We start from the raw sequence: 24836 nt of genomic DNA on the forward strand, positions 1-24836 counted from the left end.
GGAGAAAGGCCCCAAATCACCAAGTAAATTTCCAAGGCTGATTATCTCTCCAACCCTAGCCCAATACTTTAATCACCAAGCTGGCTCCCACAACTGTATATTCAAGAACAAAAAGATTATTACATCTATCTCAGACCTTAAACCTGAATTAAGAAAAGCAACCCTTATACGTACTGGTGTTTAAATAAAAACTTTTGTAAAAATTGACCAACCAGAGAATGGTACAGAAGTTTAAGGAAGGGTTTGTATTCTAACTCATCTTAGTGCAATGACTGCTTTAGGTTATACATGCACCACTTTTTCAAGTAACGAAGTAGTTGTTGAGAATATTCAGGATGCTATAATCAAGACAAAATCAAATACCTACAGGTAATATATAAATATTGCTATAATTAAGGATACTAAATATAGCATGCTGTGATGCTTTTGGATGAACGATACCAATAAGATACAGCAGTTCAAAACTGAGGGGAGTGGACGACGGCTGACCAATGAAATTCTGAGTATGTGTACAATGTCAGTGCCATTTAGGCATGGATAGTATTACACCCTATGACACGCTCCCCTGCAATTAAGACTTTTATCTAGAGGTTAATGCCAAGACTCCTCTGTCTTTCTGTAAGACCCTTGAAAACCTGGTTCTTCCCTGGGCATTAGGCCAGAATGTTGGATGAACGCATCTTGACTGAAAAATCTTGAAAGAGATAAGCAGTGCTTGGCCTGTGAATTTGTTAGTTTCGTTGCTCTGTTGATGTCCATTCAAGAGGTTTATTGTATTCTATTTTCCCCAAATTGCCTTTTGCAAATTGAATGGTCATATAAATCAAACAATAAATACTTACATCTGGCACGTGCTGCTTGATCCAAAACCTGAGCCAAAATATTATTTCTCATTTCAGCCTCCCTGTAATGATGAAATAATTTTACACAGCAGAAAATAAAAATTGGTCCCAAAATGTTAACCTTTCTGCTAAAATGCTAATTATAATATCTGTTAATTTTATAATTCAATGCATGACTTAGTTATACATTATATTTTGGATTTTTTTCATTAATTATTCTAGCATATCAATTTCTTAATATTAACATTTCTACAGTTTAATTTCTACAGTTTTTCAAAATCTGAAAAATCAGTTTTACATCTATAAGGTGTGCCTGCCCTTTGGAACCAGCTGCCAGTGGAGCTGAGGACTGCCCCCGACCTCCGTTCATTCCGCCGGGGCCTGAAGACCTGGCTCTTCGAGCTCTCTGGCCCAGGCTGAGAATTAATCTTAATTTTAACTGGGGTTTTATTTATGCAGGGACAAATATAATTTTTTTAAATTTGTTTTTAACTTTTGTATCTTGGTTTTTTAATCACCCTGTAAACCGCCCTGAGTCCTTCGGGAAAGGGCGGTATATAAATGTAATAAAATAAATAAATAAATAAATAACTGCCAGGGCAAATTTTTTAATCAGGATGACAGATTACAAATTATCCCAGAAACCTTGTATCTTAATAAAAAATTAACTGGAAAACCTAAAATCCATTTATTTTACCGCTTGATCATACCAATCTTTCAGCATTGAACAGAATACTGATCAATTATAAACATTGCTATTAAAATATAGCAGCAAAAGTTAGTGCACACTAATTATTACAGCTTTCTCTTTTGGAAGGTGGAACTTTCGAAAGGGTTACCAAGTATTTAATAATATTCTATTTAAAATGCTGCAATGCATGTTTTTGAAAGAATATATACCATGAAATGATTTCAAAAGCACATAAAATCATATTTATATGATCTAAATATTTCAGTAACAAGTTCTTAAGTAACACAGCAATACCTCTGTTTTGATTCTTGTTGTGCAATTTCACTGGAAGGATCCTAAAAAGTTAAAAATAATCAGGTTATTGTAACTGAAGAATAAACTAAAGATGTTTCTTCTGAGGTCTGATTGGCAAAATGCTAAATTATGCATCTGTCACCTTAACATTACAAGGGTTTCAAGGGCAGAACTGCTCAACATCAAATGGCTCTTATACACACAACTATAACGGTGTCTTAGTAAGAGAGAACTTAAGGGCCAAAGGAACATTTTATTTGGGTGTTTTGAACTGCCCAGCCTCTATCCCTTTTAGAATACATAAATTGCAAATATATACAATCTTCAGTGCTTCCTATGTCAAAAGCATACTGTTTCATATTGTCTACGGAAACAAAACTACTGTATATACCCAATTCTCAGCTTATCTGCAAATATGCTTTCCAACTGGAAAATCATCTAATTTTGGTACTTCTCTGAAGTGGGGTAGCCCAGAGAAATGCTGGCTCATCCTACACAGAAATTGAAAAATAAGCTAGCAAGCTAAACCTCTTCCATTGGAAAACAAAGTGCAGTATCTTCATTAAGTAATAGCCAGTTTGGTGTAGTGGTGAAGACATTGGCCTAGAAACCAGGAGACAGTGAGTTCTAGTCCTTCCTCTGGCATGCAGGCCAACTAGGTAACTTAGGCCACTCCCATTCTTTCAGCCCTACCTACCTCACAGGATTGTTGTGGAGGAAACAGGAGGAGGAAGGAGTGTTAGATATGTTTACCACCTTGAGTTATTTATAAAAAAATAAAGGCAGAATAAAGTTTTTTTTTAAAAATGCCAGTTAGGTGACTTTGGGCCAGTCACTCTTTCTCAATCTAATGCCCCTCACAGTGTTGCTGATGCATGGAAAAGGTAGCACAATTAGGTGTGTTTGCTACCTTGACGATATATATCAGGGGTCCTCAAACTTGGCCACTTTAAGATGTGTGGACTTCAACTCCCAGAAGGCTGGGGAATTCTGGGAGCTGAAGTCCACACGTCTTAAAGTGGCCAAGTTTGAGGACCCCTGATATATAGGTCAATAGAAGAAGGGGACGACAGAGAATGAGGTGGCTGGATGGAGTCACTGAAGCAGTAGGCGTGAGCTTAAATGGACTCCAGAAGATGGTAGAGGACAGGAAGGCGTGGAGGAACATTGTCCATAGGGTCGCGATGGGTCGGACACAACTCCGCAGCTAACAACAATATATAGGTAGTCCTCAACCTACAACTTTTCATTTAGCAATCATTTGATGTTACAGCACACTGAAAAAAAGTGACTTATAACCATTTTTCACACTTATGACTATTGCCGTATCCCCACAGTTGCGTGATCAAAATTTGGACACTTGGCAACCGGCATATTTTAAAGACAACTGCAGTGTCTGACAAGGGAAGTCAATGAGGAAGCTAGATCCACTTAGCAACTGTACGACTAACTTAACAAATGCAGTGATTCACTTGACAACAGCGGCAAAGAAAAGGTCGTAAAATGGGACAAAACTCTGTCTTGCTTAGCAAGAGAAACGTTGGGCTACCTGTATTTAAAAAGGTAGGATAAAACTCCAATGATAAGAAAAAAGAAGCCTCTGGAATTCGTCTCTCTTGCCTTCCTTATACTTATGTCCACATTGCACCACATCCCTGCAAAGCTTACTTTGCCTCAGCAGGCCACGTCAAACGGGGCTTATTTCCCCAAACCACCTTAGACGAGCCACAGAGAAGAGGCAAAAATCAAGTGGAGCAGTGGGCTGATGCCTCCTTAAGTAACACCAGCTGCCTGCAATTAGTGCAGGTTCGAGTCCCACCAGGCTCAAGGTTGACTCAGCCTTCCATCCTTCCGAGGTAGGTAAAATGAGGACCCAGATTGTTGGGGGCAATTAAGCTGACTTTGTAATAATGCCGCTTGGGGTGTGTGTGAAAGCCCTAATAAGCAGGCATATACATAGGATGAAGGCTACTGCTAAGTCTTCGGAGAAGGGCGGGATATAAATGGGATTTAAAAAAAAAGGCGCCCAGCTTCCCAGACCACAAGCTGAACCTTCATCCCTCAATCAATGCGTTTTCGCCGTTCACAACAGCAAAGCCCCGAGTCAGAAAGCAGGCTGGTTCCCCGCAGCACGGGCACAAACGCGCGTCAGCAGGTTGTGAGAACCGACAATGGGGGGTGGGGTGGAATGAATGAGGGGAAGAGCGGGAGGGGCCGGTGCGCCCTATTATAGGGGAGATGGGAGGCGTAAAGGTTTGTAATAAATAAAACACATCGGCCTCGGCCATTTTCCCCTCCCGGGGAACTGCCGGGCCCCGTTCTGACGAGACGCGGGGCTGAGGGGGCGTCGTGAGGAGCCGGCCTTCACGCGGGTCGGGTGTGCGTGTGGGGGGGGGGTTGCTGCTCGCCTCACCCCATGCTTGGCCTGCAGCTCGGCCAGCTTCTGCTTGCGCAGCGCCTCCAACTCCTCGTCCGCCATCGCCTCGCAGGCCGGAGCAGGCCCGCCACGCGTGAGGGAGACTGAGGAGAAGCAGCAGCAGCACCGACCGCGCCCGCCGCCTCTCTCTCTCTCTCTCTCTCTCTCTCTCTCTCGGGCCGCCTTCTCTGCGCCTGCGCGGGGCGGGCCTCCTGTTTAGGGAGTCGAGTGCCGAGCGAGCGAGCGCGCGTGCGCCACGGGCCCTCCGGCAGCGTATCTTGAACAGTTCTTACAAGGGCTCCGCTTGCCAGGCCTAATGAGTTGAGCACCGATCACCAGGATCCTGGAAGGCAGGCAAGCAGGCAGGCGGCCATCCTCTGCGGTTCTTAGGTTAGAGAGGGGAGCAGGTGGGGCGCGCTTGGCTGATCTTGGGAAAATGAAGCAAGCTTGGGGGGGGGGGACAGGTAGGATGGACTTTGTAATACGCGCAGTATGGGTTTTGTAGGACTGTTGCACTGGCTAGCTTACGGGTTTTCTTGCCTCTGAAATTAGTCAAATGTATTGCTAATAATTGGCCACGTAAGCTTTAACCTTCAAGAAGGACGGTTGGATGGGAGACGGTGGGTAGATTGTGGAGTGGCCCAAAAAATAAAAATAAAAATTGTATTGTTTGGTTCTGGTAGACAAACTCCCCCCCCCCCACTTTGTAACCCATCTGATGAAATGGCTGGGTTGTGACCACCAGAGGGAGCGCCGGCTCTATCCAAAATTATTATTTTTTCTGCTGTGGGACAGGAAGGAACGAATGCAGTTATCCGGGTTTTAGTGCTGTTAGGCAGCAGTTTGCATCGGTAGCACGCATTTCTGAGGCTGTAAACCTATTCTTCCTTATGCAGCCATGTGCTCCGTCTCTCCCTGAACACGCAGCAAGTTCTCTTGGTATTTTATTTCAGAAGTATAGCTTCGCGTCTCGTTCAGTGCTATTGAGGCTTCTTACATATTTTAAAGGACCTAACAAGTTTCTATTATGCAGGATTTATAGAAGAATGGAGATCAACACCTGCCCCTGTTGCAAACACTTTATGCAGCGCCCATCTTACAGTTACTGTAGGAATCCCAGCCAAGGCATCCGTGATATAATAATAATAATAATAAACCTTTATTGTCAAAGTACAACATGCGTACATTGAGATTAGCTGAGCCTCCCCCCCCCCAACACACAGTGACAACAAACCCTCCATCCCTACCAGGACATAGCAGATGCAGGTTTGAAAACAAAACTTCACCTGGGAGTTCATCTGAGCTGCAAACCTGTGTAACGGTTGAGATTCATTTTGCTTGTAAATAAAATGATAGAGTTAGCCCAGCCACTCCTCCTTGAAATAAACCAAAGCTCCTTTATCCTATCGTTTAGCTCTTTTCCTGCCTGGGAACAATATTTGTATTTAAGAATCTTGGAAATACATGCGGGGCAACGCACTGCAAAGACAGGAAGGTTCTCCATTTGGAAAAAATAAGCTTTGGCCAGGAAGACCTAAGACAACGGGGTAGGCAACCTCGGCTCTTTTATGACTCATGGACTTCACTCAGGAATTCTGGGAGTTGAAGTCCATGAGTCATAAAAGAGCCGAGGTTGCCTACCCGTGACCTAAGACAACGGGGTCTGTTGCGGCAAGTTGATAAATGTTTTCAAAACCGTGTTTGAGTCCGGCCACAATTTTCATGAATGGGCGTGAGGAGCCACGTGCGCATCCATTGAAGCAGCCCGCCTCGCCGCTGATTGGTCGGTCTCCCTCCCTCCCTCCCGGCGCCCCGCCCCCGGGCCCTCTTCTGATCCAACTCCGTAAAGCAGGGGTCTTCAAACCTGGCCCTTTTATGACTTGTGGACTTCAACTCCCAGAATTCCTCAGCCAGGCATGCCTGGCTGAGGAATTCTGGGAGTTGAAGTCCACAAGTCATAAAAGGGCCAAGTTTGAAGACCCGTGCCGTAAAGGATTCTGCGGAGGCGGCGCGTCTTCTCTCGCGGCTGCTGGCAAAGGATGGCAGCGGGGCGGCTGGCTGTCTTTTCGCCACCCCCTACCGGGAAATTGCCTTAAAGGGGGCCAGCGGCTTCAGCATCCGGAGCCCGGAGCCTTGATGCGCGGCGCAGGGCAATCCAGCGCCTCTCGGAGCTGCAGCTGTGCCCGGCCAGGCGCTGCAAGGGCGCGCAGGATGCTGGCGCTTGCACGCCCTTTGGCCAAGGCGCGATCCCCGCTGCGCTGCGCTGCGCTGCCCCAAAACCAGCGCTGGGCTTTCTGCCCGCGATCCTGTCGCCTGCGCGGCTCGGGTGGCCCTTGCCCTCGTCCATGCGGACCCTGCGCCCTCCCAGCTCTTCTGGCGTTCTCCAGGCACCTGATAGGGACAGCGGCAACTGGCTAGGCGGGCCGGATCCTGGAGAGGGGCAGGTAGAGGGGAGAGATGAAGGCTGAAATGGAGGGTGGGGGGCGCGAGGGGGGGATGTAAGGGTGGGGGGGGGAAAGAAAGGATGGCAAGTTGCTAAAGGTAATGGGAGCTGAGGTTAGTTCCTGTGGCTCTTTTCCTTCAAGAACCCCGAAAAGGGAGCGATCCAGTTAGTCCTCGACTTACAAGCTGTTCGCTGGCTGACTGTCCAAAGTTGCAACGCTGAAACTGAAAAAAAGTGACGTAAGACAAGTTTTTCACCCTGAACGACTCCTGTGGCAGCATCTCCGTGGTCACGGGAGCAAAATTCGGACCCTTGGCAACCGGTTCATATTTATTTATTTTTATTTTTTTATTTTAATTCCATTTATATCCCGCCCTTCTCCGAAGACTCAGGGCGGCTTACAAGCTTAGCAGTAGCCTTCATTCTATGTATATGCCTGCTTATTAGGGCTTTCACACACACCCCCAAGCGGCATTATTACAAAGTCAGCTTATTGCCCCCAACAATCTGGGTCCTCATTTTACCTACCTCGGAAGGATGGAAGGCTGAGTCAACCTTGAGCCTGGTGGGACTCGAACCTGCACTAATTGCAGGCAGCTGGTGTTACTTAAGGAGGCATTAGCCCACTGCTCCACCAAGGCTCTTTATGGCGGTTTGCAGCGTCACAAGGTCATGTGATCCCCTTTTGCGTCCTCCTGACAAGCAAAGTCAAGGGGGGAAGCCAGATCCACTTTACAGCCTTGCTATTAAACCACGCGTCACTTAACAACCGTGGCAAGAAAAGTGGTAAAATGGGTCGAAACTCACTTAACGGCCGTCTCGCTTAGCAACAGAAATGTTGGGCTCAATTGTGGCCGTAAGTCGAGGACTACCTGTAATACAGTTCTACAGGGAGGAAAACATCTCCCGTATATCAGGAGGAAGGAGCAGTAAGGGAATGTCAGGCACTAAGAAAAAAAAATTCCTATTGCAAATCTCTGGAATAGTTCTAATAAGACAACAAACTTTAGCCTTACGTCTCTATATATCAGTTTAATCCCTTCCACTCATCTAAGAGCTGATTTTTCCCCAAGCCATCCTTCAAGTCACCAGCTTTAGGTACCAGCTCAAGCCCTGGAAAGAGAGAGTGAGATAGTAAAGTTACACCCAACTGTACCACAGCAGCGTTGGGCATCTGTTATTCAGATATTATCTGCTTGAACAAATTTAATGTGACATTGACTTGATATCAAAAAAGGGTTAGAGGGTTTCCCCTCCCCCTTTCTTTCTTTAGAGTGATGTTAGTATTATAAATGGCTCATAAGCCAAAGAGCTTGTTTTGGTATTACCTGAGTTATTTGTCTTCGTTTAATGGGCAAGAAGACAGTTTAAGGAATTACAGCCGACAGAAGTTCCACACTCGAGTATTTTAATCTCATGTTCCGTGTCTCTCTAGACGCGGCCCCCCGAGCATCTTTTTATCAGCCACGAGAATGACAGCTGATGTGTCTGGGGACAAGCATCTCCTCTGCCGATCAGAATGAAGAAGAATAAGAGATAGCTTTTATTGTTGGTGGCTGTCAGTGTTAATGATGAAGAGGAAGAGAATGCTTTGGTGTCCCCGGGAGCGCCGTTTGAAATATTAATGAAATAATTTTTCAAGAGTTCAGAGGATCATATTTTAAGAGCGCCAGGAAGGAGAGGAAAAATGATTCCCCGCATTTCTCTCCCTTCCGGCTGACAACTTGTAAGTATTGATTTCGCAAGAGGCCTGTGAGGGCTTACGGAGGAGAACCAGAGGTTTCTATCGGGGTGGTGGTGGTGCTTGCAGGGTGGGGGTGGGGGGTTTAAAAAAAAGCCAAGATGCCAACCGCTGCAGTGCAGTTGAAGCTCCGCCCATTTTTTTTTAACGTGAAAGGTGGGTGGACTTTATTTGCACCAATCACAATGCTCATAAAAATAGGTAGAATTTTGACTCAGTTGCCCTGTCTGTCTTTTTTTATCATACCCAATAGATAGTATTTTGATTTACGACTGCTCATTTAGGGACTAGTTGAAGTTACGATGGACACCACCCACCCTTCCTCGCCACAAAAGATACAACCTGGTTCCAAACATTACAACAGCTGCCCCCCTTGGTCATAGCACTGTATTTCTGAGTGCTTGACAACCAGCCAGCATTTAAAACAATTTGCAGTGTTCTGCAGCCATACGACCGGGATTTACAATTTTTTTTTCCTGAAAACTTGCAAATGTTTCTAGGTTTTGGCAGGTTTTGGCAAAAAACACCCCCAGAATGAACAATGGTTTCACTTAGTGACCACTGTTTGCTAAAAAGATTATAAAATTGGATCAGTCAGGTGGGTGACCTGCTTTACGACTGTCGTGACTTACAGCCATTATGGGCAGTCTCCATTACAGTCATAAGTCAAGGACTACCGGCATAGTCCCCTTTTTTATACAAACTAAGTCTGAAGCAAATGTTGAGTTGGGCAATGATAACAATGGTGAGTTGTGCGTATATTAAGGTCTGCAAGAGTGGGAAACCTAGATCTTTCTGCTGACGCTCTCAGGAAGGATGCTGACAGATAAAATATAGTAGACGTTGGTCCTGATCCAGAACTCACCGGGTCTGAAAATGTGATTGTAACCACCAAGTTTGTAAAACGCGATACCCATTTCTTTCTCACTCCTTTCCCACAGTCGATTCACATCAAAATTCACCTCCCAAGAGATGTTACCTCTTTATCTCCCCATAATTTCACCTGTTTGCTTTGAAAGCTATGGAAATTGGCCAGCTTGTCTGTTACTATAATTCAATAATAGGTAAAGGTAAAGGTTCCCCCGCACATGCGTGCTAGTCGTTTCTGACTCTAGGGGCCGGTGCTCATCTCCGTTTCAAAGCCGAAGAGCCAGCGCTTCTCCGAGGACGTCTCCGTGGTCATGTGGCCGGCATGACTAGACACCAAAGACACACGGAACGCTGTGACCTTCCCACCGTAGTGGTCCCTATTTTTCGACTTGCATTTTTACGTGCTTTCGAACTGCTAGGTTGGCAGAAGCTGGGACGAGTAACAGGCGCTCACTCTGTTACGCGGCACTCGGGATTCGACCCGCCAAACTGCCGACCTTCTGATCGACAAGCTCAGCGTCCTAACCCACTGAGCCACTGCGTCCCCTAATTCAATAATAATGTACCCTAAAATTTGATGGAAAATGGAAGCATCAAAGGGGCTCCCGGTTGCCCACCTCTATACCAATTAAGGTTAACTCGTTTACTGTGTTTCTGCATTTTTGTAAGCAGCAGAGAGCGACAGTATCTGGATGGGTTAGCACGTATGTTTATTGAATGGTTAAGTAGATCAATAAATGTAGCCCACTATTAACAGATCTGTTATGACCTTCTGGCAGGCAATCAATACATCTTTGCAAATGAAATAAAACTTCATTACTATAGACAGGTGCTTTCGTAAGTATAGAAATGTATTGGTTGAATTAATGTAGACTGTTGATTATAAGTACTCATCATAATTCTGTTGATTAATAATAATCAGATTCATCTCCTTTTCCACAAGACATTGTTTGCTTCTGCATGTCCTTAAAAATCTCTAACACAGGTAGCAGTATAGCAACAAGGTTGCCCGAATATAAAATGTATTTTTCCCATTTCCCCAGTTTTAACGATCAACACAAAGTCAAATTTCTACCTAATCACTGAAAACATTGGAGGACTCTTTGAAGCTGAAATAGAAACCGGGGTCATCTTCACGATGTTGGGTTATGAGCTTCACCTGTTGGGCTCCGAGAGACAATGGAAGAGTTATGGGAGGGATATGTCATTCTCTGCGTGGTGAATAACTTTTGCACTTATTAAATATGATGGAATGTAGGAATCGAAGTGTATGGGGTCCCAATCTTCACTCCTCAGTTACTGGATACGGTCACCTAAAGAACAGTAAGACGTTTGTGCTATAATGTTGGTTTGATTTGGAGAAGACAGAGGAGAACTTTGAGCTGTTACAGGAGAATTACAGAAAAGATCTCATAGAGTTCCTCCAATTCCCACCGATCTATGTAAGAGAAACTAAAATATTGTTATCCCCACAGACTTAAGAAAGGCTCGTTAAGCATCCTTGCAGCTCAGTCCGTGCAGCCATCTAAATTCTTGGGAAAACAATGGGCAGGCAAGGATTTTATGTGCGCAAAAATGGAAAGATCTGTCAGCTTCCACAACAGATGGGAAAAAGTGATGGAATTGTCAGAAATGGCAAAAGTAACTCTCTTAATCAAGGACATTTATCCCACTAACCTTGACTTTGGTTTTGATGATGAGATTAGCTTGTTGCTATAGAAAATGGCCAGTAGCTACAAATTATATGAAAGTAAAAAGCTGAGACTATAATTTTACTTTGTAATTTACTGTACTGAAAAAAGTTGGAAGTTACTGCCTTTATCTTCTTTTTCTTCCCTTCACATCTCTTTTCCCTTCCCTTTTCCTACCCCACCTTCCCTGTCTTAATTTCCAGTTCCATTTCTTTTTCTTTTGAAAAATTATATCTTAGGAAAACAATGGAAAGGAAGCAAACACGTTGACAGGAGGATCTTCTGAAGCTTGGAGCATCTCTCTAGAGATCACGTAGTTATCTTTCCTGACATCTGCTGTGTAAGATTCTGTTTGATTGGAGACATTAAGTATTGATGTATGAACATGGGAATTGCAAGTTTTACTGCAAGACTGGGGGAAAAAAAATCCAGACAAGATTAGAAAATGCCGGTGTGGAGTGGTTACAAGTGATTTTTATCAGTGCTGCTTGAACTTTGAACAGTCGCTAAATGAACAATTTTAAGTTGAGGACTACCTGTAGCCTGTATGTGAAGTCAGTGTATCTGATGTTAAAAAGCCGAAGTGGCTTGCTTTTAAGCCCCCCTGGGACTCTGTTTTATCCATTCCTCTTGACAAGCACTGGCTAAGTGAGGCAGGGGTCCCCAACATTGGCAACTTTAAGACCTGTGGACTTCAACTCCCAGAATCCCCCAGCCAGCCATGCTGGCTGGGGGATTCTGGGAGTTGAAATCCACAAGCCTTAAAAGTTGCCAAAGTTGGGGACCTCTGGGCTAAGGTACCATACATTGATCGAAATAATGTTCTCTCTCAAGAAGCTAGGAAATGGGTTTATTAATAAGCAGGGTTAAATGTATTGTGTGAACCCTGCCGAGTTGACCTGTATTTTGGGAGAAATGTAGGTAGGCATCACCGAGTCAGCCGCTCAACTTATAGCATAAATTAAATTTGACCAATCTAAAGAACCGTCTTCTTGGCAAGATCAAGCATGCCTCCCTACAGGCTTAATTAAGGTTTTAGTACTTAACTGAAACACTTTTATGATTCAGTTCTGCTGAACTGGCAAGGGACCCCACCCTCATTAAGGGAAACGAAATTATTGAAGGACTTTTGCCCCCTTAGCACAGAAACACGGTCCAGATCCAGGATTGACTTAAGAAAGACACCCTGTTGTTTGTGACTTCAGAAAATCCTGCCCACCTGAATGTGAAATCATTTGGTGGGTGGTTGACAGAACCTCAAGTATCCCTGCAGCGGTAAATCCCAGGTAGGAAACCTTTTCATTAATTGGGAAATAGAAGACAACTCTGCTGGGGAGCTTTAATCTCATTTACCCATCTTGATTTAATTAAATTTGGGAAGCGCTAGTCGAAGCCCCGTTTCTTGTATTTAGAAATTAATTGTAACAATTTTCTTACACGAATTACTTGAGTCAGCCAGAGATACCCCTAAGGATCCTTTGATGGCTTTCCAGAAGCACAAGGCTGCCACCACAATTTGTAACACCGGCTGTATTCCCCTGGGAGTTACTTTTGGTGCTTAAATCAGGAAGACAAGAGACCATTTCCTTTGCTTTTCCATCTGTGTCAATGGGGTTTGTGTTAAGAGGGCATTCTAAGAGAGGTTGTAACCAAAGCGGTTGGGCAGCTACTCAAAAACGTTGGAGAAGTTCTGCATCAAGCAAACTGCTTTCTTCAGTTCCGTAAACAATGTTCAAATTAGCAATAATTTCATTCTTGGAATTAGAATTACAGAGCTGGAAGGGACCTTGTAGGTCATATAGTCTAACCCCCCCCCCAAAAAAAGCAGGAGACGCTACAGCTACACCTTTTCTGACAGATGGCACTCCAGTCTTTTCTTGAAAGCTTCCAGTGATGAAGCTCCCACAATTTCTGAATGCAAACGTCTGTTCCACTGGTTGATTGTTCTCACTGTCAGAAAATTTCTCCTTATTTCTAGGTTGAATCTCTCCTTGACCAATTTCCATTTGTTGTTCCTTGTCTGGCCTTCGGGTGCTTTGGAAAATAGGTTGACCCCCTCCCCTGTGACAGCCCCTCAAATATTGAAACACCGCTATCACGTCTCCCCTGGTCCTTCCCTTCACTAGATTGGCCATGCCCAGTTCCTGCAACTGTTCTTCATATCTTTTAGCCTCCAGTCCCCTAATCATCTTTATTGCTCTTCTCTGCCCTTTTTCTAGAGTCTCGACATCTGTTTTATAGTGTGGAGACCAAAATTGTTTGCAGTATTTGAAGTGTGGTCTTACTAATAACGGACTATTGCAGGTTCGCATCCCACCAGGCTCAAGGTTGACTCAGCCTTCCATCCTTCCGAGGTAGGTAAAATGAGGACCCAGATTGTTGGGGGCAATTAAGCTGACTTTGTAATAATGCCGCTTGGGGGGGGGGGCGTGTGAAAAACCTAATAAGCAGGCATATACATAGAATGAAGGCTACTGCTAAGCTTGTAAGCCGCCCTGAGTCTTCGGAGAAGGGCGGGATATAAATGGAATTAAAATAAATAAATAAATAAATAAATAAATAAATAAATAAATAAATAAATAAATAAATAAATAAATATACCACTCTCACTTTATAGAGTGGAAGTAGTCCATTATTGTCACAATGACTTTCTTAAAAAATAAGGCATTACAAAGTGAATGGTACAAATAGAATATCTGTAGCTCAGGGTTGCATGGTGGGGTCCTTGCTGCACTCTTATTTTCTTATAGACATTTCATTACCCAACTAAATAACAATATCCCAGCCAAGGAACTATCAGCTGAGACAAACAAACAGTAAAACAACAGCCTAATCAAGGAACTACCAAGAACACACCCACCCACACCAACAGGACAAGCCACCTGTATATAAACAGAAAGCAAAACCCACTCCCATAAGCACTGATGATGTTACCTAGTTGGGTTATGAAACATTTGCAGGAAAACAGCGAAGCTTGGAGAGCACCAAGGACCCCAAATTTATTGTTTTCATAAAGCTTCAAAATATGCATACATGTGAAGTCACACATCCATGTAAGGCACATGATTTACAAAGGGTCTGTTCTGGACAAGGTGGGAAGAGTTTTTGGAACGATGAAATTATATTTTCCATTAAAAACTTGAGTATCTGGCCTTTTTAGGAGAATTCCTTTATGGTATTCTTTCCCCTCCTTAGGACGTTACACCCTCAAAATGAGGCTGAAGCAGAATACAGAAACAGAACATGGTTTCGTATCAGAGCAATCGGGGAGCATTTTCATGGCAACACTTCTTTCAACTCCTTGAAAGGTAGGTCAACTGAACTTGACTGCACTCTACCAAATCTCAATTACAACATTCTATGCACAGACAAATCAACAATTGAGCATGGAAGGAAAGAAAGCAAAGTGCTACTAATAGAATTGAAATACTGTGTCAAAAGCCTTGGTAGTAACGATGGCTTGAAGAGCCACAGAAACTGGGTAGGAGTGCAGTGACCACAAGCACTTGGGTGTCCCTGAAACTTTTTGCCGGATCGGGAGCTTAATTGTTAATAACGCCTCCCCTACTAAAACTTGGATGAAAATGGATCAATCTACAGCTGATCCTGAAGACCAAGGAGCTGAGAGTTGAGAAATGAACTTTCTTCTACAATAGTCTTTCCCAACCGTGCCAACTTTTAAACATACGGGCTTCAACTCCCAGAATTCCCCAGTCAGCCAGGGGAATTCTCGGGGTTGAAGTCTACATATCTTAAAAGTTGCTACGTTTGAGAAACCCCGCTCTAACTAGTCCAGTCCTATTCTCAGTCCTTAAGGATAGGGAACCGTAAAATGTCAAAAAGGTTTCCAGCTTATAAGGCCCATGATTATACCAAACTCTGACAGACTAAATGGGAAGAGAAGACCCCCCAGAGACCCTTGGTGCATGGGATGTAGATGAGTAGTGGATGGCATAGAAGACCTTTCCCCTAACTCATGGGTAGGCAACCTCAGCTCTTTTATGACTCATGGACTTCAACTCCCAGAATTCTGGGAGTTGAAGTCCATGAGTCATAAAAGAGCCGAGGTTGCCTACTCCTGCCCTAGCTTTAGATCTTTCATAAAAATCATAGAATATTGGGATAGAACTTAGGAAACATTTGCTTTTCACGATCTCCGTTCTGTGTGTGTGTCGGCAGCCTCTTGTCAACTAGCTTTCGATAACTTACATATGTTATGGGATGTGTAAAATGTTATAAAAGTGAATTGTCAAGAGTAATTAAAAAAACTAAACGCTTTCAGTTGATGTAAAACAATTTCACCTTTAAAAAAACGAGCCATTTTTATAAACTAGCACTTTCTGCTCCTGCTGTAGCAAAGCTAGGTGAGGTTTTGATGTGGAGCCAGTTTGTAAACATGGAATGTTTTGTTGTGAAAGACTTTCGTAAAATACATCGTATAGGAGGGCAGATTTCTTTTGATCTCCTCACAGAAGCGAGGGAACGGTGAAGGTTTTAGATGGGGATCGTTTTCTCCAGGACCATCCATCACCTGCAACAGAAAATGCAAGGCTGTTTTTTAACTATTTTGAAACTGCTTTATTTTTATTTTATTTACTGGTGTCCTGTTTTGTTATTTTTACAAGTAACTCAAGGTGGTGAATATATCTAACACACCATCCTCCTCCTGTTTTCCTCGCAGTAATAACCTTGCAAGGTGAGTTGGCCTAAGAGAGAGAGAGAGAGACTGGCCCAAATTCACCCAGCTAACTTTTGTGCCTAAGATGGGACTAGAATTCTCGGTCTCCTGGTTACTGGCTCACAGTCACCCAGCAGGGTTTCATGGCTGAGGTGGAACTAATAGTCTTTTAGTGATTGGCCCAAAGTCACCCAGCCAGCTTTCCTAAGGCGGGATTACAACTCACCACCTCCTGGTGATTGGCCCAAAGTCACCCAGCCAGCTTTTCTAAGGCGGGATTACAACTCACCACCTTCTGGTGATTGGCCCAAAGTCACCCAGCTAAGGTGGGACTAGAATTCACTGGGTATATCTAATAATGAAGTGCTTTAGTCTGGCAAGATTCCTGTCTACAGGCGAGCAACAATAAAGAGACTACTCTAATGTATTTCTCCCTGTCGTTCTTGGGTTTCTTGGGCCTGAAAACCGGTTTAGGGAAAGACTTACGTGGCCATTGGCAATATCCAGAAGGTCACGCAACCGACAACCTCTGTTGTGCCTTTTTTCATAACAAATGCTGTCCTCCAAGATCACAAAGTCAGTGCCAAAAGATCTGAGGACCCTATGAACGTCTTCAGGCGATCTTTTGGCATACACCTGATAAACCTGCAAATGAGTGAATGAATTGGATTTAGCTGCCTTGTTAATTAATTAAACATGGGAATAAAGGAGGGTTAAAGGAAAGGAACAAGCTATACACACACTCACAGAGATCAGCCATGATGATTAGTCACAACAGTCTTATGGAATCGGGGCATCGATGTGGCCTCAGCGGAGGGGGCAGGGTGGCATTGCAGAGGGTGGGACAATGGCACAGCGTCGGGGGGGCTGGGGGCAGGGCGTCGACTCTCCCCAACAGTCCCAATTTCTCATATGGCCTTGATGGGAAAATTAACTGTCCACCCCTGATCAATAGCCTTGATATCACTGGCTAGAAAAATACTCTTTAGGATCAGCCAATCCAGATTATAGCCCTACATGGGGAAAAAAAGCAATGCCCGATGTTCAAGGTGGGTTCAGAACAGGCCGAGGAAGATGGGACATTATTGCTGATTCATGCTGGATAATTGAAAAAAAAAGGCAAAGAATATAAAAAAAGAAGTCAGTGCTTCATCGGTTTTAGAAAAAAGCCTCTGATTGTATCGACTCTGGATTTTCGGGACCCAAATGTTTCTAACACCCCAGTCAAACGTACTAGTGTTAACAACTTTTGTATTATACAATTTGTTTTCGTCACAATGAACACGAAAGAAAGGATATCATGTGTGTGATATTTGTTTAATTTGAGGGAGGAGAGGGGAAAAAAAAGAAACCGTTATGCACCATTGCTAAAATCAAGGCCAACCTAGCTTGAGAAAATCGGATCCTCTTACCTCCTTTGTTCTTTCTCGCAGACTCTTATCTTCATAGTGGGGATGATTTGTTAAAATCCTTCCAGTGCAAAGCTTAACCCCGGCTAAGAGCTGCATACTTCCTGCAATTACTGCTTTCTTTGGGGTGTTGGACCTGAAGGAATATTGAGATTTATTTCGTGAAGGGCACATTGATACTATTCTGTTCATTGCTACTTTTACCAGCTTACGGTCCAGGAGTGTATAATGGTGTAACATTGCATTTTGGGTTCACTATTGTCTTCACCCATACAACCTACACCTGCAGAATCCAGAAAGTTTTACGCCTACTTCCCAAGTTGGTTCAAGGAAATCCAGGTTACTAGATAGCTTACAGCAAGGGCTGGCAAGTTTTTCAGGCAAAAATCAAATGATTAAAAAATAAAATCAGTGTTCACTTGCAATGATCAGATCTCATGCTGTCACTTCTACGACTGTTAATTAAATTCAGTTAGTCTGGAAATCTATAGAGAAGCAGGAGAGATTCTTATATAAATGAATATCAATGAAAAGGGCTATTATTTTGTCTTCATGTTCTTCCTTCAAGGGAAAAAAATGCACTTGAAAGACAGACATAGCACCTGGCCATCTGTTCGACATTTTGTCTCATCCAAGCTTTTTTGCACATAGAAAAAACAGAAGTCCTTGCAAAATTCTGTCTGATCTGGGGTAATTCCCAAAGGACAATCTTACCAAATAACCAGGCACAGTAAAATGAAGTATGCATCCACATATGTGCTGCCAGTCATCTGGCTCAGCAGATGTTTCAAGGATACACGTTTTTTAAAAAAAAAAACACACACACACACAACAAAAACACCTTTCTTGAAGAATTCCTTTTCATTTTGCTTTGGAACTTCCTCATGTACGAATTTGCTATGAAAAACTGTAGTTACATCATTGATTTAACAGCCACTCATTCAGTGGCCATTTGAAGTTATCATGGCGCTGAAAAAAGGGATGTACGACTATTCCTCACACTTATAACGGTCACAGCAGCCCCACGACCAAGTAATAAAAATTCAGGCACTTGGCAACTAGTTAATGATGGTTGCAGCATTCTGGGGTCGTGGATAACTACCATTTGAAGCCTTCCCAGTCAGCTTCTGACAAGGAAAAATCAACGGGGGAAGCTGAATTTGCTGAACAAATGTGTGATTCACTTAACAACTGCAGCAAAAAGGTAGTAAAATCAGGTGTGACTCAGTCTTGCTTTGCTACCAATTGTGGCTGTAAGTCAATTGTGGTTGTAAGTAAGTACCTGTACTAGAAGCAGTGGAGCAATAGAGAACCAGTGTGGTCTCGTGGTTAAGGCACCAGGCTAGAAAGCAAGAAACCATGAGTTCAAGTCGCACCTTAACCATGAAAGCCAGTTGCTGACTTTGGGCCAGTCACTGTCTCTGAGCCCAGCTCAACCTCACAGGGTGATTGTTATGGAGAAAGTAAGAGGGGGAATGTGCCTTGGGCATGTCTGCCTCCTTGAGTTATTTCTAAAATTAATACAGGTAGTCCTCGACTTACAACAGTTCATTCATTTGAAGATACAACAGCAATTTAAAAAAAATGACTTATGACTGTTTTTCACACTCAGAACCATCTCAGCATCTTCACGGTCACGTGATCAAAATTCAGAGCCTTGGCAACCGACTCGTATTTACGACGGTTGCAGCACCCCAGGGGTCACGTGGTCCCCGTTTGCCACCTTCTGACAAGCAAAGTTGACTTAACGATTCACTGAACAACCGTGTTACTAGCTTAACAACTGCAGCACGAAAGGTCATAAAATGGGGGCCACATTTCACTTCACAACTGCCTCACTTAGCAGTGGAAACGTTGGGATCAGTTGTGGTCGTTAAGCAGAGGAGGGATAGAAATAATCAAATAAATAAAATTGCCTCAAGGCACGACAGCCACTAGAATGGGGGGAAGGGGGGGAAAATCAGATCAAGCATTCCTGATAGATGTTGCCTCCCTCTCCTCAGATCTTTCTCCCTGAGGCAGCCTCTTGAATGCTCAACTGGAGTCTTCCTCAGCTAATGTGCTTCAAACGACCAAACGGCAGTTTCCCATTACAGAAAGACGAAGCAATTTTTACAAATGTCTGGATAAATGATGTATAAAATGAAAGGATAATTTGTTTTTATAGGTTTCTGCCAAGCTTCATATCCAGGCTGCTCAACCCTCACGCAATTTATTCTGCAAGAAATGTCACTAAATAATGACAAGGACTTAAAGAGGTCAAACTGATTTACATTATGTAATTTAAATGTCACTCCAAGCAGACCCGATGGCATTTTGAACAAATAATCTCATTTATTTTGGAAGCTCCAAGCTTCAACAAGTTAATTACTGTTAAACTAATGGGGTAAGCGGAGTGCACTATAGTATAAAGTGGGAAGCTCTGCTTTATCTGTGCTTTCCAGTATTGTAGGATTATTACAAAAGAGCTCAGCTGAAAGAGAAAGCTTCAATGGGAATTACAGGAATTTGGGGGGAAAAAACCAGAGCTTTCCCTTCCTTTTGATCTTTGCAAAAATAAAGACTCATTTCAAAATTAGAGGAAAGAAGTCAGTATTTCTGCGCACATCTGGCAAACTTCAATCGCCAGTGTTACAAATGCAGGCAACTGCAATCCTAAATTCTCCTAAATTTGGCATTACCTTGACATAGATGGAATGTTTCGTGACGGTGCTTGAAAGAACAAAATATGCTGTATATGCAGCTTAGCCAGGACATACCGAACGGGGGGGGGGGAATCTTTTTTAAGAAGCTTAAGCTTTTGATTAAAAAAAAAAGGAAAAACACATGGAAAGATAGAAAAACTACATATTGAAAGTCAAAAGGACTGTATACAGAAATGCTGAATGAGACAAGGCAAAGTCTGACTGAAACTTATATTAATCAGAATAGAGCTGGAAGGGACCCTGAAGGTCTTCTAGTCCAACCCACGGCTTGAGGAGGAGACCCTATACCAGGGGTAGGCAACCTCGGCTCTTTTATGACTTGTGGACTTCAACTCCCAGAATTCCTGAGCCAGCATGGCTGGCTCAGGAATTCTGGGAGTTGAAGTCCACGAGTCATAAAAGAGCCAAGGTTGCCTACCCCTGCCCTATACCATTTCAGATAAGTGGCTGTCCGTTCTCTTCCTAAAAACTTCCAGTGATAAAGCTACAACTTCTGAAGGCAAGCTGTTCAGAAGGATTGTATGAAATACTGGTAGTCCTCAAACTTACAATCGGTCGATTAATGACTGTCCAAAGTCATGACAGATCTACAATACATGGACGGTTATAAAGTTCCCATGGCCTGGATCATTCTGTGATCACATGACTGAACTCTTAGCGCTTGGCAACATGGCCTCATTTACAGCCATTTGCAATGACTGTAAAGTCACCTGACCATGTTTTATAAACCACCACTTACTTCCTGGTTATAGCAAAACTGTGTCCGTTGTCGGGAACCATGGGTTCGCTTTACGACCACAGCTGTTTTGTTTTATGACCACAGCGGCCACTTTACAACCGCTGCCTTCGCTTAATGACTGCTGCAAAAAAAGATTTTTACGACTGTCACGAATTACCGCTATAATGGTCTGGCTCTCGAACTATCTGTGTCCCACTGAATTACTGAGATCTTGTTAAGTCTGACTCCCAACTTCAGGTAAGAGGCATAAATCGGGTGCCAACTGCTGTTTCTGCAAAAGTAATTAACTTCTTCCGTGCATAATGTTCCCCCTCCATGCCCATAAATCCCCCGTAACAAATCACAACAAAAAGCTGATTTAAAAGGAAGAGGCTAAGCAACACTTCTGCATTCTCCAGCCTAGAATTGGGTTGAAAAATGGTGCTTGTTACAATCTGTCAAATCCAGTTTGTGGCTGAACCCAAAGACCCATGTATATTTTATATTTAAATCTATATATAAAACTGCATATTGCACTCAGGAGACCAGGTTTATCAAACATTTAGCATCTCTTAATACAGAAGTGGTTTTAAAGACCTCTGCTGGCGAAGATTTATCATGGGAATATGTCAATAAGGAAGCAGAGGGATGGAGATCACTTTAGTTGGCTTCCAGGACGCTGTCAGTGACATATATTACCTCTTTACTCATGAATAATTACACTATTCATTATTATTATTTCCAGAAAGAGAGAAATTAGAATGAAGTAGTAAAAAGAACAAATGTTATGCTCCTAATCCCTAGAGATCATCTAAATCAGGGGTATCCAACCTTGGCAACTTTAAGATCGGTGGACTTCAACTCCCAGAATTCCCCAGCCAGCATAAAGTGATCCACACAGTCATTAAACGAACCCTGCTGCCATTAAGTGAACCCACTGTTTCCTATGGGGTATTTTTACTTATTTATTTGTATTTCACCTCCATTTTTATAAGTAGCTTAACACAGCAAGCGTTATCTAATATTCCTTCCTCCTCCTATTTTCTCCACAACAATCTTGTAAGAGGAGTTGGGCTGAAGAGAGAGTGATTGGCCCAAAGTCACTCAGCTGGCTTTCATGCCTAAGGTGGGATTTGAACTCACAGTCTCCCAGTTTCCACCTGGTGTCTTACCCACTAGACTAGGCTAAACTGTTTTTTGCCCAAAACCGGAAGTAAATATTGGCTTTTGGCAAAGATGTTATAAATTGTGGCTATGGTTGCCAAGCGCCCGAAATCCGTCAGAACTTTGGAATGGTAAGTAATATTTTTTTTGGGGGGGGGAGTGTGTCGTAATTCGAGGACTACCTATATTTCTTCAACTGTGGAAACCTATGCCAATGAGGACATGTTGAATGGGCCCATACTAGCCAAAGCTTCTTAAGAGTGATAAAGACAATGGTTTAAGAAAGAAGATAACAAGGTAACACCTTCTGGATCCTCAAGATACGCACACACACACACAGAGAACTGTCTGTGACATGCTAAATTTGTCTGCCATTTTGTAAAATATTTGTAATAGTTTGTTTATGCTTTGTTATTTTCTTGCTTCTTTTGAACCTGGGCTGTTGCATCACTGGCGCAGACAGTGTTTCTCAACCTCAGCCACTTGAAGATGGGTGGACGCTCAGAACTCCCCCAGCTCTGGGAGTTGAAGTTCATCCATCTTCAAGTCGCTGAAGTTGAGAAACACTGCAAGCTGGTGGGGGAATTCTGGGAGCTGAAGTCCACTTATCTTCAAGTGACTGAGGTTGAGACATACTGGTGTAGGATGTCTTGAAGGTTGTTAAACCAGGGTAAGAAACAACGAAATTTCAGCTGCTGGTTAGATGGAACAAACATTTCTAAGTAGGTGCTTCAAGAAGAGTCTTTATCTCTTCCCAACTGTTCTGTCGTGACTGCTACGCCAAAACTGAGTGAAGTCTCAACTCATCTGAAGGCTATAGGATCGAAAAACTGGCCCTGGGCTTTGCTCTTAGTGCTTATATTAAACCCAGTTACCTAGCTCACTTTTTAGAATTTAAAAATTTAAGCAATGTCACCAAAGACATGGATTCACCCTGTCTAGCATGTGATTTAAACATAATAAAGTTCCTCTTACTTAATCCAGTTCATTAGCTCCACCGTATCGGGGTCGTAGAATTCTCTCAGCTCTGATAGCTCTGCCATTATTCCAGGCAGGAACTAAGAAAAAAATAAACACAACCAAATAAATGACGGTAGACACCGAAAGGAGCTCAGCTCTTCAGCAGGTACAAACCATTGTTTATGAAGCCTGGGCAGCAAAGTTACCAGCAGATGTTTCTGCTGTTTTGTTTGCCTCCCATCTGCCAATGGCGGGTTCTCATTTTAAAACATATACAAGGGAAAACATGGACCAGGATAAAATCCAGAACAAGAAATTGGCGAAAGGCACAACTTAGATGGGTGTACATCTGAGGTGGCAGCTGCAGTTTCACAATTCAAGCCTTGCCTCCTTTTCTGCATGTGTTTGCATCAGATGTGTACGTAAATGGTTTGGGCTTCATTAGTAAAAGCTGCAACTTTTGTTTTGCCTGTTGTGAAGAGGGTGCTGGATAGGTATGTTGCTTATGGGGTCCTTGGTACTCTCTTGAGTTTGGTTGTCTTTTTTGCAGACATTACATTACCCAACTAGATAACCTTATCAATTTTAGAAGGGAGTGGGTTTTTCTGTTTATATACAGGTGGTCCTCGACTTACGACAATTGAGCCCCAAATTCCTGTTGGTAAGTGAGACATTTGTTAAGTGAGTGTTGCTTCATTTTATGAACTTTCTTGCCACAGTTGTTAAGTGAATCACTACAGCTGTTAGTCACAAGGCTGCACACTGACTTTGCTTATCAGAAGGTTCGCAAAAGGGGATCACATGACTGTAGGATACGGCAACTGTCATATAAATAGGAGTCAGTTGCCAAGCGGCTGAATTTCGATCACATGACCATGGGGATGATAGAATGGTTGTAAGCGTGGAAAAAGGTCATAAGTCACTTTTTCCAATGCCGTTGTAAGTTTGGTCACTAAACAAATTGTTGTAAGTCAAGGATTATCTGTGTAGTGGCTTGCCCTGTCAGATTTGCTCGGACTGTTGTTTTCTTCTTGGTAGTTGATATAACAACAATTTAATCAAGGAATTGACCAGGGCAAATAAGGTGTCAATTAAAGCTTGAATTATCTTTAATTCAAACAGGTAAATCTTTGATAGAAAAGTTTTCTATTCTGAGAATTTTTTTTAAGAAGCCTAAAAATGGTCTTACCTTGTAACAAAGATAAAGCAGTATGAGGATTGGTGTTAAATATCTAATCACAGATACCTATAAGGAAAAAGGCACAATTTTATGTACAGAAAGAAGAAAACCCAAACCAAATTCATAAGAAATTTATCACACAAATATTGCATACTTTGAAGTCACAGAATGACTTTCTTTGAAAGTGTTTCTATTAAGAATATTAAGCATAGACTATGCATTAGGTTTTTTTTTGAATTGTACTGAATTTTATTGTGCTGTACCTGAGCAATCACGATTCATGAAAATCATTACATTGTTTATGCTTTTCATAGCTTCTACTACATCACCATCTAGTGGACTTAAATAGCATTCATTTTCAAAAGAAGTATGCTTCTAAATGCATTCTAAACACAGTACTAGGAATTTGTCAATGTTTTATTATGACATTTTGAGTTCTAAACGTAAAACATTCTACTTCAATGGAAATGGCTATTTGAAGCAGAAAATCGACATTTTGAGCAGTGCTGGAAGCTTTTTAAAATACATTAAAATGCTTAAAAAACAGCATTGAGAGCTGAGGTTTTGCACTGAAAACAGGATATTTTGTGAGTTTTGAGCTCAAAAAAGTTAGAAATAAAACATGCAATCCCTCCCTCTCAATCTATTTTCATCCACCCATATCATAAATCTGCTTAGGCCATGAAAACTAAAGCAGAATTTATTGAAAAAAGATCAAAATGTAATGGTTTAAATTCCTACATCGAGGGGGGGTAATTTGAATTTGAGTTCTTAATCGCTTATTAATTTTTGCTGTTGTCTTTAAATATACTGGTCTGTTTATTTTTTATTTCTTGATTGTATGCCATCCAGTTGGGTGTCCATAGAGCAGGGGTCGGCAACCTCGGCTCTTTTATGACTCGTGGACTTCAACTCCCAGAATTCCTGAGCCAGCTGGCTCAGGAATTCTGGGAGTTGAAGTCCACGAGTCATAAAAGAGCCGAGGTTGCCGACCCCTGCCATAGAGATATCCTCAATTTCCAACTACAATTGAA

General features: G+C 42.7%; 2 protein-coding genes across 8 annotated transcripts in view; both read right to left on the minus strand.

Moving 5' to 3' along the window:
- Nucleotides 1–4473, minus strand: part of PDCD5 (programmed cell death 5) — a 29605-nt gene extending 25132 nt beyond the window's left edge. For all 5 annotated transcript variants that reach the window (XR_014493455.1, XR_014493456.1, XR_014493457.1 and 2 more), the window contains exons 1-3: nucleotides 4241–4473; nucleotides 1828–1868; nucleotides 843–904 (exon numbers count right to left, since the gene is read on the minus strand). Coding sequence is in view for 1 of the 5 variants with exons in the window: in XM_083370839.1 (XP_083226965.1) it covers nucleotides 843–904; nucleotides 1828–1868; nucleotides 4241–4306 (169 nt within the window). In the remaining 4 variants the exon portion in view is untranslated. The remainder of the gene's footprint in view (nucleotides 1–842; nucleotides 905–1827; nucleotides 1869–4240) is intronic.
- Nucleotides 4474–13627: 9154 nt separating this feature from the next.
- Nucleotides 13628–24836, minus strand: part of DPY19L3 (dpy-19 like C-mannosyltransferase 3) — a 38684-nt gene continuing 27475 nt past the window's right edge. For 2 of the 3 annotated variants that reach the window (XM_083370842.1, XM_083370843.1), the window contains exons 15-19: nucleotides 23812–23868; nucleotides 22638–22720; nucleotides 17079–17211; nucleotides 16153–16311; nucleotides 13629–15519 (exon numbers count right to left, since the gene is read on the minus strand). In XM_083370842.1, the coding sequence (XP_083226968.1) occupies nucleotides 15349–15519; nucleotides 16153–16311; nucleotides 17079–17211; nucleotides 22638–22720; nucleotides 23812–23868 (603 nt within the window). In that variant the 3' untranslated portion in view covers nucleotides 13629–15348. Of the gene's footprint in view, nucleotides 15520–16152; nucleotides 16312–17078; nucleotides 17212–22637; nucleotides 22721–23811; nucleotides 23869–24836 lie in introns of all 3 variants that reach the window. The other variant, XM_083370844.1, reaches the window with a different exon arrangement.

This window comes from Vipera ursinii, assembly GCF_947247035.1.
Source record: "Vipera ursinii genome assembly, chromosome: 10".
NCBI lineage: Eukaryota > Metazoa > Chordata > Lepidosauria > Squamata > Viperidae > Vipera > Vipera ursinii.